Source organism: Arachis ipaensis, chromosome B5 (assembly GCF_059453495.1).
Source record: "Arachis ipaensis isolate K30076 ecotype BB chromosome B5, ASM5945349v1, whole genome shotgun sequence".
NCBI classification, from domain to species: Eukaryota; Viridiplantae; Streptophyta; class Magnoliopsida; order Fabales; family Fabaceae; genus Arachis; species Arachis ipaensis.
In genome coordinates, this window is record NC_142440.1 from 33,789,116 (window position 1) to 33,802,583 (window position 13,468).

The 13,468-nt window shown below is 36.1% G+C and overlaps 1 protein-coding gene across 1 annotated transcript; it reads left to right on the forward strand.

Moving 5' to 3' along the window:
- The first annotated feature begins 4,815 nt into the window (after window positions 1-4,815).
- LOC107640427 (uncharacterized) lies at window positions 4,816-6,434 on the forward strand. The gene is made up of 3 exons (XM_016343948.1): window positions 4,816-5,035; window positions 5,620-5,722; window positions 5,861-6,434. The coding sequence occupies exons 1-3, from the start codon at window positions 4,816-4,818 to the stop codon at window positions 6,432-6,434; spliced, it is 897 nt and encodes a 298-aa protein (XP_016199434.1).
- Window positions 6,435-13,468: the final 7,034 nt, after the last annotated feature.

Sequence of the window (13,468 nt, forward strand, 5' to 3'; positions counted from 1 at the left end):
TTTCTATCACATAAAAAAATTATGGGAAACGTCTACAATCAAGCGACGGGAATAGTTATAAAGGAAAAAAGTATTTGAAAATTCAAATTTGTAATTAATTGTAATTGATTATAATTAATTGTCAGTTACTAAAAGTAGATTATAAATATTAGGAAGTCTTAGGAGATTAGGGTTGGAATTTTACTTCAAAAAACACTCAAGCACACTCACATCCCAGCGAATTTCTGAATCTGCATTCGAGTTCAATTTCTGTAGGATTCCTTCTATATTTTTAACTTTCAATTTACATTTCTGTAAAACTTTATTTTTTCAAGCAATTTCAACTTTCAAGTATTCCTTTAATCTTCTTTGTTCAATTTACTTTCTAGTACTTTTAGTTCTCCGTCCAAGCCCCTTTTGACCCAGGTATTTTATTGTTTTCTTTTATTTTTAACACAAATTTTTAAATTTCAGTCAATTTACTTTTCGAGGTCGTTTATTTTAAACTTTTCTATCTTTTTATAAATCTTTATTTATTTGTCATCTCGATATACATCTAATCGAAAGACACTTTGACGCACTTTTAGAAAACTGGTACCTGCACAAAGGAGTAGATTTCGCTCCCAGACCACTAGATATCGAACCACCATCGATTTGCTAAAAATCGACAAAACAAATTGGCACGCCCAGTGGGACGATTTTAAATCGAAGTGTGTCAAATAAATTTTCCAGTATTACTTAGTGTATGCGATTACGGAGTGGAAAAATCATTCACATGGCTGATGAGATATCAATTGTGAATGGTGGTTCATCCACTAACGATAACATACCAATATCCGTGCAACAGGCCGACGTGTCTTCACGTTCGGAGGCTGCAATTGGAACTGAAAGTTTAGCAGTTACGACTGTTCAAACTACTGGAAATGGTGGGCATAATATTCATCCATGTGGCCCTGCACCACCATATCAACCTCCATTAACCGTTGGATGGCCTCGATATGGTCTTCCTCCTGGTTATACCCCACCAGTGAGTGGTTTTGTTCCACCTATCCATTTTGGGAATGCAAATGGAGTGAATAATACTCAAAACCCACAACAGTACTCTGAGTACTCTCGTGATTATAATGTGGGTTCCACTTCGAATGCTGCTAACTCAATGGCAGTATATCGACAACAAGTGGAAGAGAATCACCATGACTTAGTCAATTTATTGACCCAACAAATGACTACAATTCTAAATCCCATGATGACTGATCATGAATCAAAATTCGAGCGTCTTGCTAGACAAGTCGAAAGGATTGTTCGAATTGTTGATTATGATGGAGGTGAAAGGCATAACGCCAGGGGAAATAATGGAGTAGAAAATGTTTTTCAAAATGAAGGTAATGTTTTGAATCAAGAAAACCCTTATGTAGTTTCCCGAGGCCAAAATGATGATGACGTTTTAGCCAGATTACATGTTAATCATGGTGGTGAACGTTATCAAGTCACTAGAATTGTAGAAGAAGTATTAAATCAAGTTGGGCTGAATGTTAGTTTTATGAACCAACCACATTTTATGTCCGCTTTCCCCTAGGTTGTTCAGATGGCTGAAGTGTCGAGAGGGGTGAAGAATCCAAAGATAGTCACAAAATTTACTGGCGAAGTTGGAGAATCAACTACTGAACATGTTGCTCGTTATTTGGTCGAGATTGGAAATTTAGCTAATGATGAAAATTTGAAAATGAAATTTTTTCCTTCTTCATTGACGAAGAATGCATTTACTTGGTTTTCAAATCTTAGACCAAATTCAATCACGACATGGAATCAGTTAGAAACTGCTTTTCACGCTCAGTTTTATCGAGGGGAGATGAATGTAGCAGTTACTGATCTGGTGGCTTTGAAACGTGAGGATGGTGAAACCATCGATGATTATTTAATATGTTTCAAAAACGCTATGAGTAGATGTTATGTGTCATTACCTGAAAGTGAGATAGTGAAAATAGCAACCATGGGATTAGGATTTTATACGCGTAGAAAATTACTTAATGTGCATATCCCTGATCTGGCACATTTGGCAGAAAAGGTTCGTCAAACCGAGCTTATGAAAAAAGAAAAAGAGAAATATAGGAGTGAGCAACGATCGAAGAGTAAATCCTTTACTCGAAAAGAAAAAGTTGCTTATGTGACTATGGAGTCCTCTGAAGAGGAACTTGATTTTGAAACTGAAGTCGATTTGGCTGAACTTAAGAAAGGTCCTCCTTATGTTTGTTCTCTTCTTAAGAAGCTTCCTAGTACTGAGAAATCGAATGATTCAAAACTGAAAAGTGGAAAAAAATATAGTTTTGATATTTCAAAATCTGATCAGATTTTTTATGTGTTGCTTAAAGATAAACAATTAATTCTGCCTGAAGGCAAAACTTTACATTTGGTGAAAAATCTGAAAGGAAAGCCTTATTGTAAATTTCACCAAGAAACAAGTCATTTGACTAACAGTTGTGTCTGTTTCAGGGACTTAATTCAAGAAGCAATAATGGAGGGACGATTGAAATTCGACGATGGCAAAAAAGAGATGAAGGTCGATACCGATCCTTTCAAAGCAGATGCTAGTTTTGTGGAACCATGTTTCGGAGTTAACATGGTTGGCATGTCCTATGATTTTGATGTGAATCTTGATGATTTCGAGTCACAGGTTCGGACAGTGTATCCCCGGCGGGCGATAGTTTGCTGGATTTTTTGGTCTAGCAGAAAATCAAAGATCAAGACGTATCTCTGTGTCCACGGTGCAATGCTGTTTTTGATGCTGAAGCAGCGGTAATCTTTGAAAAAGTAAGAATGAAGAAGGAATTGGCTCACAGAGAAGAGCAAGCACGTCAGAGGCAGCCTATTCAGCATTTTGAGGGTCAAAGTTCTGCAACCCCTCAACAAGGCCCTGTCGTGCCTTTAAGCCGATCTCAGGCTATATGTGTTCAGTAGATTCAAAACTGTCATGAGTTTCAGAAAAGAAATCATTTGTATCGACGTAATCCACAATGGGGGCATCAAGCACCTTCTCGAAATCAGCATGCCTATTTTCGAGGTCGTGCCAGGGGTTATCCGAGAGGAAGAGGTGGAAGAAGAAGTTTCATTCAAAATAAGAAACCTCAGGTAGAAACAGGCAAAGAGATAAGCAAGGGGGCAACGCCTTCTGTTCATTCTCGAATTGTTTTTCCTTCTGATGGAGAGACTTATCCGAAAGAAATTCCATCGCCTGCAAAGATGGGAAAAGGTAAGGCAGTAGCCCAGTCTTCAGGAGTTGACAAGAGTAAGGATGTCGATGTTGATGAAGAATATTTTGATGAAGGAGATGACGATATGATAGGGACGATTTTGATCATTCCAACTGAATATTTTGGGGAGTATGAAGGTGACCCTAATGAAGATTATGATTCGGAGGATGAAGAAGCTTTTTCCTTTATCCGAATCGAGGATGAGCTGGGTTATTTCTTACGGCCTACTGAGAAACAAATGTCTCATATCTGCCCACTTCATATAACAACTACTTTGAGTGGGATAAAAGTGAATAAAATCTTGATTGATGGTGGTGATGCGATCAGTCTGGGGCCTGAGAGGATGTTAATCAAAGTGGGTAAGCATCCTGAAGATCTAGTCCCTATAAATATTGCTGTAACAGACTTTAGTGGGACTTCAACTCCAGCCAGAGGGTTGGTTACTCTGACTGTGAAAGTTGGCTCGTCTGAGCATAATACTGTCTTTGTGGTGGTTCCATCGAGAGAAAGTTATAATGCTTTCCTGGGACGAGATTGGATCCATGGTATAGGTGCATTTCCTTCCACGGTGCATCAGAGTGTTCTTCTATGGACAAAAGATGGTAAACTTGAAGTCATTAAGGCAGATTTGAATCTTTATGTCGAAAAACTGTACGTTGATTTCAGGATATATAATTCTAAATTGAAGCCTCTGAATGTTGATCGGGCACTAAACTCTTATAATTGTGAAGGTTGCTATCTATCCTCTGACGGCCTTTCGATGAAGTTACGCTATTCTGAGTTGGGTTTTGAGCCGACTGGTTGGGATTGTCTTTCTTAAAGGTTTTTGAAGAAACTGCTGGATGGACCAGGTTGAGGAGTCTCTGACTACCTGGTAACATTACATAATTATTTAAATAATTTTCAGTTACTAGAAAATAAATTTGATTCTTCTGATGAAGTTGAATCACATAGGGTTAGTAATCTTATTAGTTATAATGTGTTCGATTCGACGTCTTCAGTCGAATTTAGTTATGATTTCTCCATTTCTTGTAATAAAAGTAATGATGCAAGCCGAACTGCCGATTTAATAGCAGAGGCTCATTGCGTAGAAAATAGAAGTAATGATATTTTTATCAATGATCAAGTCTCTTCTGTTGCTGATAATTCCATTGATTTCACTTTTGATTGCATTTATGATCTAGAACCATTGGGTTTTGAAAAATACTCAGTAAATGATGATGATTATTATAAAGGGTTTGAATCTCAAAATCCCTTAGAGATAATTAATCTAGGAACTTCTGATGATGTTCAAATTACATATATTTGTAAAGATCTTGTTGATCCTTTTCGAACTGAACTCTTTAATCTTTTACATGAGTTTAAAGATTGTTTTGCTTGGGATTATCATGAGATGCCTGGTCTTGATCGTTCACTGGTAGAACATCGATTAGCATTGAAAGCTAATGCTCGACCTGTGAAATAGACTCCAAGACGTTTTGCTCCTGAAATTAATATAAAAATTAAAGAAAAGATAGAACGCTTGATTAAAGTGAAATTTATTCGAACGACACGCTATGTTAAGTGGGTGTCGAATATTGTTCCTGTTATGAAGAAGAATGAGAAGTTGAGAGTGTGCATCGATTTTCGAGATTTGAATAATGCTACTCCAAAAGATGAATATTTTATGCCCATCGCAGATATGTTAATCGATTTTGCAGTAGGAAATGAAATACTTAGTTTCATGGATGGTTATTATAGATATAACCAAATTTTCATTGCAGAAAATGATGTGGCTAAAACTGTCTTTCGTTGTCCTGGGGCATTAGGTACATATGAATGGGTTGTTATGTCTTTCGTTGTTCTAGGGCATTAAGTTTGAAAAATGCTGGAGCAACATATCAGCGAGCAATGAATTCTATTTTCCATGAGTTTATAGGAAAATTTATGGAAGTATATGTCGATGACATTATGGTTAAATCAATTTCGATAAGCTAGCACATTGATCATTTAAGAAGGACATTCCTTACTATGAGGAAGAAAGGGTTAAAGATGAATCCTTTGAAATGTGCTTTTGGTGTATCGGCTGGAAATTTTTTGGATTTTGTTATTCATAAAAAAGGGATTGCTATCGATAAAAATAAAGCAGATGCGATATTGGCGTTGTCTACACCCAAATCGAAGAAAGAAGTGCAATCATTTTTGGGTAAGGTAAATTATCTTCGAAGATTCATCTCGAATCTTTTAGATTGAACTAGAGTGTTTGCACCTTTAGTGAAATTAAAAAATGATTTACAATTCGAATGGACATCGGAGCATCAGTTAGCGTTCGATTCGATTAAGACTTATTTGTCTAAAGCCCCAATTATGGCGAATGTTCGACCATTTGAACCCTTAAAATTATATATTGCAGCATCTGAAAATACTATAGGATGTATGTTAGCCCAGGATGATAAAAATGGGCATGAGCGGGCAGTTTATTACCTTAGTCGAGTTTTAACTAATATTGAAACAAGGTATTCTCCAATCGAAAAATTGTGTTTGTCTCTATATCATGCTTGTATGAAATTAAAGTGTTATATGGTGGGTAAATTGGTGAAAGTTATAGCACAAACTGATTTAATTAAGTATATGTTGAGTTTTCCTATGTTAAGGGGATGTTTAGGAAAATGGATGCTGGCATTGACGAAATTTGATTTACAGTATGTCCCAGCCAAGGCTGTGAAAGGACAGGTCATTGTAGATTTTCTTGTGGATAATTCGAAAGATCTGAATGACCAGGGGGCAAATATAATCGAAGTAAAAATTGATTATTGGAAGTTGTATTTTGATGGGTCAAAACATAAAGATGGCGCAGGAGTTGGGATTTTAATTGTTTCACCAGAAGGAATTCTGTCAAAATTTCTATTTGAAATAAAATATCCTTGTTCGAATAATGAGGCAGAGTATGAAGCATTGATTTTGGGCCTCGAAATCTTAATTAATAAAGGAGTTTTGGAAGTTCAGATATTAGGGAATTCCCAGTTGGTTTTGAAGCAGTTGTCCAAAGAATTTAAATGTAATAATGAGAGGTTACAGAAGTATTTGACAACTGCTTGGGAGTTGTTAACTTCTTTTCAAAGAGTTTCTCTAGTTCATATTCCAAGGATTCAGAATGAAATGGCTAATGAATTAGCCCAAATTGCTTCGAAGTATAAAATTGGCCAGGAACCCTTGAGTCTTTGGTAGGTATTCATCCGATTTTAGTACCTGCAAGTGAAAGGAAAGTTTTGTGTGTTGATGAATGGGAGGACATTGATTGGAGGAAGCCTATTGCTCAGTACTTGAAAGATTCCAATATTCCAGTTGATAGAAAAATGAAATTACGAGCAATAAATTTTGTTTTAATGGCTGACGAATTGTATAAGAATGGTATCGATGGGAGTCTATCGAGATGTTTAGGTCAAAATGACCAAAATATTGCTTTGGGTGAAGTTCACAATGGGATATGCGGTACTCATCAAGCTGGAAAGAAAATGAGATAGGTGTTATATCGCAATCATGTATATTGGCCATCTATGATTAAAGATTGCAGTGATTATGCAAAAGCATGTCTAGAATGCCAGAAACATGGCTCGATTTAACAAATCCCAGCATCCGAATTACATTTGATAATAAAGCCATGGCCATTTAGAGGTTGGATTTTGGATTTAATTAGGTTAATTCATCCTCCTTCATCAAAACAACACAAGTTTATCCTAGTAGCAATTGATTATTTTACCAAATGGGTTGAAACGATTCCCTTGATAGAAGTAAGTCAAGGTGAGATAATAGATTTTATTGAGGAACATATTATCCATCGATTTGGGATCTCTCAAACACTAAGTACTGATCAAGGAACAATGTTTACTGGTCAGCGGATTAAAAATTTTGCAGCTTCGAGAAGTATTTATATGGTTACTTCGACTCCTTATTATGCACAGGCTAATGGGCAGGTGGAAGCAGCAAATAAGATTTTGATAAGTTTGATAAAAAAACACATTGAAAATAAGCCTCGAACATGGCATAAAACTTTAAGCCAAGTGTTTTGGGTTTATCGAAATTCACCAAGGGATTCGACAGGTACTTCGCCATATAAGTTGGTGTATGGTCATGATGCAGTGTTACCATTAGAAATTAATTTGAATACTTTAAGAGTACTAAGACAGAATGAATTGACAGTTGATGACTATTGGAATGCAATGTTTGATGAGTTAGATGAATTAGACTCAGAACAAATTTTGGCACTCGATGATATGATTCGACAAAAAGAAAGTATTGCTCGAAGTTATAATCGTCGAATTAAGGGAAAGTCTTTTAATGTAGGTGAATTGGTTTTGAAAGTTATCTTGCTAATGGAAAAGAAATCGAAATTTCTTGGTAAATGGTCCTATACCTGGGAAGGTCCGTTCCAAGTGATGGGAACATATTCTAGAAATGCTTACCAGATTAAAGATATTGAATCAGAAAGAGTAATTAATTCGGTTAATAGAAAATACTTGAAGCAATACTATTGTTGGCAAAAGTAGAAGTTCAACATGCATATATCTAGAAAAGATGGAAACTATTACAAAAAAAAAAAAAAATAAAACTTGAGATGAAAAGAAATTCAAGGTGCCACTAGTTTTGCTAAATCAGAGCGTAGCTTTGCCCTTTTGTTGTCCCGAATTGAAAGTACTTCAATTTGTTTGAACTTGTCAGCTTGGATTTTCTCAAGTTGTTTTTCATATTCTCCCCGTTTGGTATCAATTGAAACAAGTTCTTGAATGAGGTGGTGTTGTTCTTGTTGGGCTGCTGCTAGAGGTTTGGCTATAGTAGCTCGATTTTGGCGTATTGTGGTAAGCTTTTCCTTAATCTGAGCTAATTCTACTTCAAGTTTTGCTTCTTCTTGGTCATGAAAAGCTTGAACAGAAATAGCATGGGAGATTCTCAGATCAAATTCCTCACGAGAAGTTTGGATTGGTTGAGCGGCTGCAAAATAATTTTCTATATTAGTTTTGATATTGGTTTCTTCAGTCTCAGTTTCTTGGAGTTGAAATTGAGATGCAACGCTCTCATTAAGAAGTTGTTTGAATTCTTGAATTGAGGCAGAATTTAGTGTGTTAGTTGGGAGTTCAAAAGAAGAATTCAAAAGATTAGCCAGGAGTTGGTTAAGAATTGGATCATTAACCCATGTGGTAGGTGGATGATCCAAGAGCTTAATGAGTGATCGAAGCTGTTCTCGAGTGCCAGGATCTAATTCGAATGGAGGCCTTGATGTAGCAGGTCTTGAGATTGCTGGCACAGGCACTGGTACTTTATTTTTTTGGATAACTTGGTTTAAAACAGAAATCAAGTCGGCCAAGGTAGTACTTGTAGGGGTGGTAGAAGCATTCGATGTTTCGGGTCTTGGTCCAGGAGGAGTCTGAAGATCAACTCGGAGTGAAGGACTAGGCAGTTTGGGAGGAGTTTCTAAGACCCTGGATCGAGAAGAATCTGAATTGGTGGTATCAGCAATTCTGGAAGTAGAATCAGAGTCTGGGGCCACCTGGTTTTTTGCAGAAAATGCAGTTTGATTGTTTGGTGAAATTGACTCAAGTATGTGGGTGTCTTCTGGAGAATGCTGTAAGGGATTTATTGTCAGATCAACCACCTGTGTTGTATGAAGAGAAGGTGGAAAAACAGCTGGAATCGGCTGAATGGGCCCTGTGAATTGAATTGAATCATGTGATGTGGAGTGCTCTGGGTCATTTTGTTGTTGCAGAATTGGTTGATCAAGAGCTCCAGTAGATGAAATTGAATGGGCAACATTGGTAGGCTGGTATAAAAGGTACACAGTTATAAATTCAAAATTTATTTTAAACAAAGTGAAATGTGTGTAAAGATGATTGTGTTACCGGAAGAGTTCTGGATTTCCGAACCAGCTGGTGACCAAGATCCGAATCGGCTGTATCTTCTGAATGGGAGGAGGCAGCAAGAGTATCTTTATTGGTTGGTTCACTCTCATCAGTGCTTTCGCTTGATGATGGCAGCAATAACTGGCAAGAAGTTGAGAATTGAGTATGGTTAGGAAAATATAATTTGAAGAGTATTTCAAGTTAAAAGGAAAAGTTATGAATAAAAATAGTTACCTTTCGAGAGGTTCTGGTAGAAGTCCTTCTGCTTTTGTGTGGTGGTGGTCGAGTAGTGTCAGCTTTCCTTTTGTGAGTTCTTTTTGGAGAACTCTCAGCGACAGGGACTATTCGAATAGCAATTTATTGAATGTCTTCTAAAGTAAGGGTATACCTTGAATAATAAGCAGCCCACCATTCGAAACAAGATTTGGTGATGTATGGGCTGCGTTCATAAATCTGAAAGTTGAAGCGGTCCCTGCGTTGTTGATTTTTTGAGAGACAGGTGTTAAAATCTTCCTGAGATGTTAGAGCAATGTGGTAGAATGGATCACCATGCCGAGGTTGTGGCGTTGGGATAGCTTGAGAAAACCCTAGTTGTCTGGTTGTTAAATGAGGAGCATATAGGGTTATCTTAACCCTTTCCTTTTTGTGCAAAGGCAGCCCTACCGGAATTACTTGAACATCCAGCAGGTTTGCCCAACTTCGATTTGCAAGTTCACTCTCCTTATTAGTGTTAGGAAAGAGTAAACGATTGACGAACGGATTTTCTGCTAGTAAAGAATTTTCATAAATAAATTCCCGTTATAAGTATAGTTTCAAAACCAATAGAGAATCCTTTCGTACAAAAGTTTTAGTTGTCACTTAAGCAAACCCAATAAAATTTATAACTAAAGTATTTAAACCTCGGGTCGTCTCTCAAGGAATTGCAGGGAAGAATGATTTATTATTGGTTATGGAAAAAGTATCTTTTTGGGTTTTTTAAGATAAGAAGCAACAATAGTAAATGGCAATGTAAACAAACTAACTAGAAAAACTCTTGGTAAGGTATGAGAACTAAAAATCCCATCCTAGTTATCCTTATCAGGTATGATGAGAATTGTTATTGCTCCCACTTAGTTAACCCTTACTAAATAAAGGAAAGTCAAGTGGACTAATCAATTTAATTCCTCAAGTCCTAGTCAACTCCTTTGGAAAGACTAACTTTAGAGGGATCCAAATCAATCAGCAATTCCCAATTTTCAATCAACAGCTGAGTTTGACAACTCAAGTGTCATCAATTACTCAACCAAAGCCAAAAGGGGAAAAATCTAAATTATTTATATCATAAATAGAAGAAAGCAATCATAAATCTGAATTACCTCAAATTGCATTTAAACATAAATTCAAATCTAACATGAAGAGTTCATAAGCCAATTTGGCAACATAAGTAATTAACAAGTAAAAGCATTAGAATAAATAAAAGTAGAAGAAGAACTAAATTAAAGGAACATTGAACCTGGAATTTAAGAAGTAAACGTAAAACTAAGAAAAATCCTAAATCCTAAAACCTAAAATTATGAATTATGAATGTTGTATGATTGAATGAATGGATTCTCCCACTTTATAGCCTCTAATCTGTGTTTTCTGGGCCGAGAAATGGGCCAAAAACAGTCCAGAAATCACTGGGGCGACTTCTGTAATTTTCTGCACGTGGCGTTCGTCACGCGTGCGCGTCATTTGGAGATTTTTCTTGTCACGTGTACGCGTCAGTCACGCGTACACGTCGCTTGTGTTTTGCGCTAGGCACGCGTCCGCGTCGTCCATGCGTGCGCGTCGCTACCATTTTCTTCAAAACTCTATTTTGTGCGTTCCTTCCATTTTTGTGTGTTTCCTTTCTATCCTCTAAGCCATTCCTACCCTATGAAACCTAAAAATACTTAACACACAGATCACGACATCAAATGGTGATAAAGGATAATTAAAATTAATATTTTTAAGGCATAGGAAACATGTTTTCACATATATCATAGGATAAGGAAGGAATTGTAAAACCATGCAATTCTTATGAATAAGTGAGTAAATAATTGATAAAGACTACTCAACTGAGCACAAGATAAACCATAAAATAGTGGTTTATCAAATCTTCCCACACTTAAATATTAGCATGTCCTCATGCTAAGCTCAAGAAAAGCTATAAGAGGGAAGAAGAATAGTAGAATGTATGAAATGCAACCTATCTGTATGAATGCAACTACATGCAAAATGTTTCTACATACTTGGTTAAACATAAACAAATCTTTTAAGAACAAATATGAACTGGATTTCACTAATTCAAATCATAAAAATGAAGTACAAATAGACTTGCAGAAGAAAATAGCTCATGAAAGCCGGGAACAAGGAATCGAGCATCGAACCCTCACCGGAAGTGTATGCACTCTAATCGCTCAGGTGTTTAAGGTTCGATCTCTCAATTCTCAACTAATCTTGTTTTCTAAGGCTTGCTCTTCTTCTACCAATCAACACAAATTTGATGCACAAATACACATATCAAGAGGTCTTTTAAGGGTTGTAATGGGGTTAGGGTCAAGGTAGGCTTGTATTTGGTCAAGTGGACTAAAATCTGAATCCTTAATTAACTTAAACTTACCACCTAATTTTAGACAATCCATGTAATCATAATACTACATCTAACTATCCATTAACCATGTTTTCCATATATTCATGCATCCTGATTCGAGTACAGTACATATGCATTGCTATCACCATTTACTTTGGGGCATTTTGTCCCCTTTTACTTATTTGCTCTTTTTCTTTTCTTTTTCTCTTTTTCTTCTCTTTTTATTTTTATTTTTATTTTTATTTTTATATATATTTTTTTCTTTTATTTTTCTCAATGCATATGATTAAATTATTGAATGGATGAACATGTCCTAAACATTTCTTTCACATTTTCATAAAGAAGTTTAACATACTTAATTTCCAAAACCAAACGTTTCCAAACCCACTTTCCCCACACTTAATTCATGAGTACTCTCACTAGTCTAAGCTAACCAAGGATTCAAATTAAGGACATTATTGTTTTCCGCTTAGAGTTAGTGTTGAGCTAAAGTAAAGAACAAAGGGGTAAAATAGGCTCAAAATTGGTTTGCAAGGGATAATGAAAGGTAAGGCCATATGGGTATGTAAGCTCAGTAAAACAAAGGCCTCAATCATATAAGTGTATGCATACATCAAACAATAGAAATATAGAATTAAGCAAGACAAAGATCACAATTTTAGAGAGAACAACACAAAAAAAAAAATATTGGTTGATAAGATGCAACCAATCAAGTAGGCTCAAAATCTCACTGGTTTTGTGTGTTCGAGCTCTAAAACCATGTTCCAAATTAAAATTTCTTCAAACAAGTTTATCAAAAATTTTAAATCAAATTAGTGAAATGTTATAAAAAGTTTCTTGAAAAAGAAAATATTACTTTAACCAAGCAGTGATAAAATATGCACAAAATCAAGAAAATATGCAATCAAACATGTAAATGAACTAATAAAGAAAATAAGACATTGGTGTTGGGAAGAAAATAACTAACCCGTGGAGATCGGTATCGACCTCTCCACACTTAAAGATTGCACCGTTCTCGGTGCATGCTAAGATATGCAAGTGGACGGGTGGCTACAACTGATACTTTTCTCCAAGGATTGTGCAGATGGACTTGTTTGTCTCCTCATGTAAAAGTTTTTTTGTTTTCCTTCCTCGGTGGCCATCCTGAAAGAAGAGGAAAAAGAAGAAAAGTAACCCAAAAATAAAGATAGGAAACAATTTAAAATATGGTTGGGTTAATGCCAAATGATGAGAGTTTCAATTACATGGTAGCTACAACATGCAAGTGAGAAAATAGTAGAAGCACATGGCATACCAGTGGTGCAAAATTTGCAACAAAGGGGAGGAGTGTGGGTAATGCAAGATAGTATATGTGCATATCAATGCAAATGGAATGCAAGTATCATAAAAGAATAGCATTGACTTATGAATAATAATACCCAACCAGAATAAAACAAGTCATGAAGCACCAGGATAGTTCAAGAGAAGATGCAACAGTTAAATAAGAAAATTTAACACCAACGAAAAAATAATAAATTTAGAAAAAAATAAAAATATGCACAAAATTAAAATGCAGTGAATGAAAGTATACAAATGCAATAGGAAAAATAGAATGAAAGAGAATAATGATGAGAAGGTACATAAACGAAGAAAAAGAAAGTAAGAAAGGAGGAAGAAAGAAAGAGAAAAGAGAGAGAAAAGGAGAAGAATGGAATTGCGAAGCGACGCATAAGCGTCGTCCACGCGTACGCGTAGGTGTGCAAAAGAAGAGTCGACGCGTAAGCGTCGCCCACGCT

What these genes read in the sequence shown, in the direction of transcription:
- LOC107640427 (XM_016343948.1), top strand. Translation starts at nt 4,816, where the DNA reads ATGAAGAAGAATGAGAAGTTGAGAGTGTGCATCGATTTTCGAGATTTG. An exon ending in TCGTTGTCCTGGGGCATTAG is followed by an intron (nt 5,036 to 5,619) that starts GTACATATGAAT and finishes TATATATTGCAG; the next exon opens with CATCTGAAAATACTATAGGA. An exon ending in TTAACTAATATTGAAACAAG is followed by an intron (nt 5,723 to 5,860) that starts GTATTCTCCAAT and finishes TCCTATGTTAAG; the next exon opens with GGGATGTTTAGGAAAATGGA.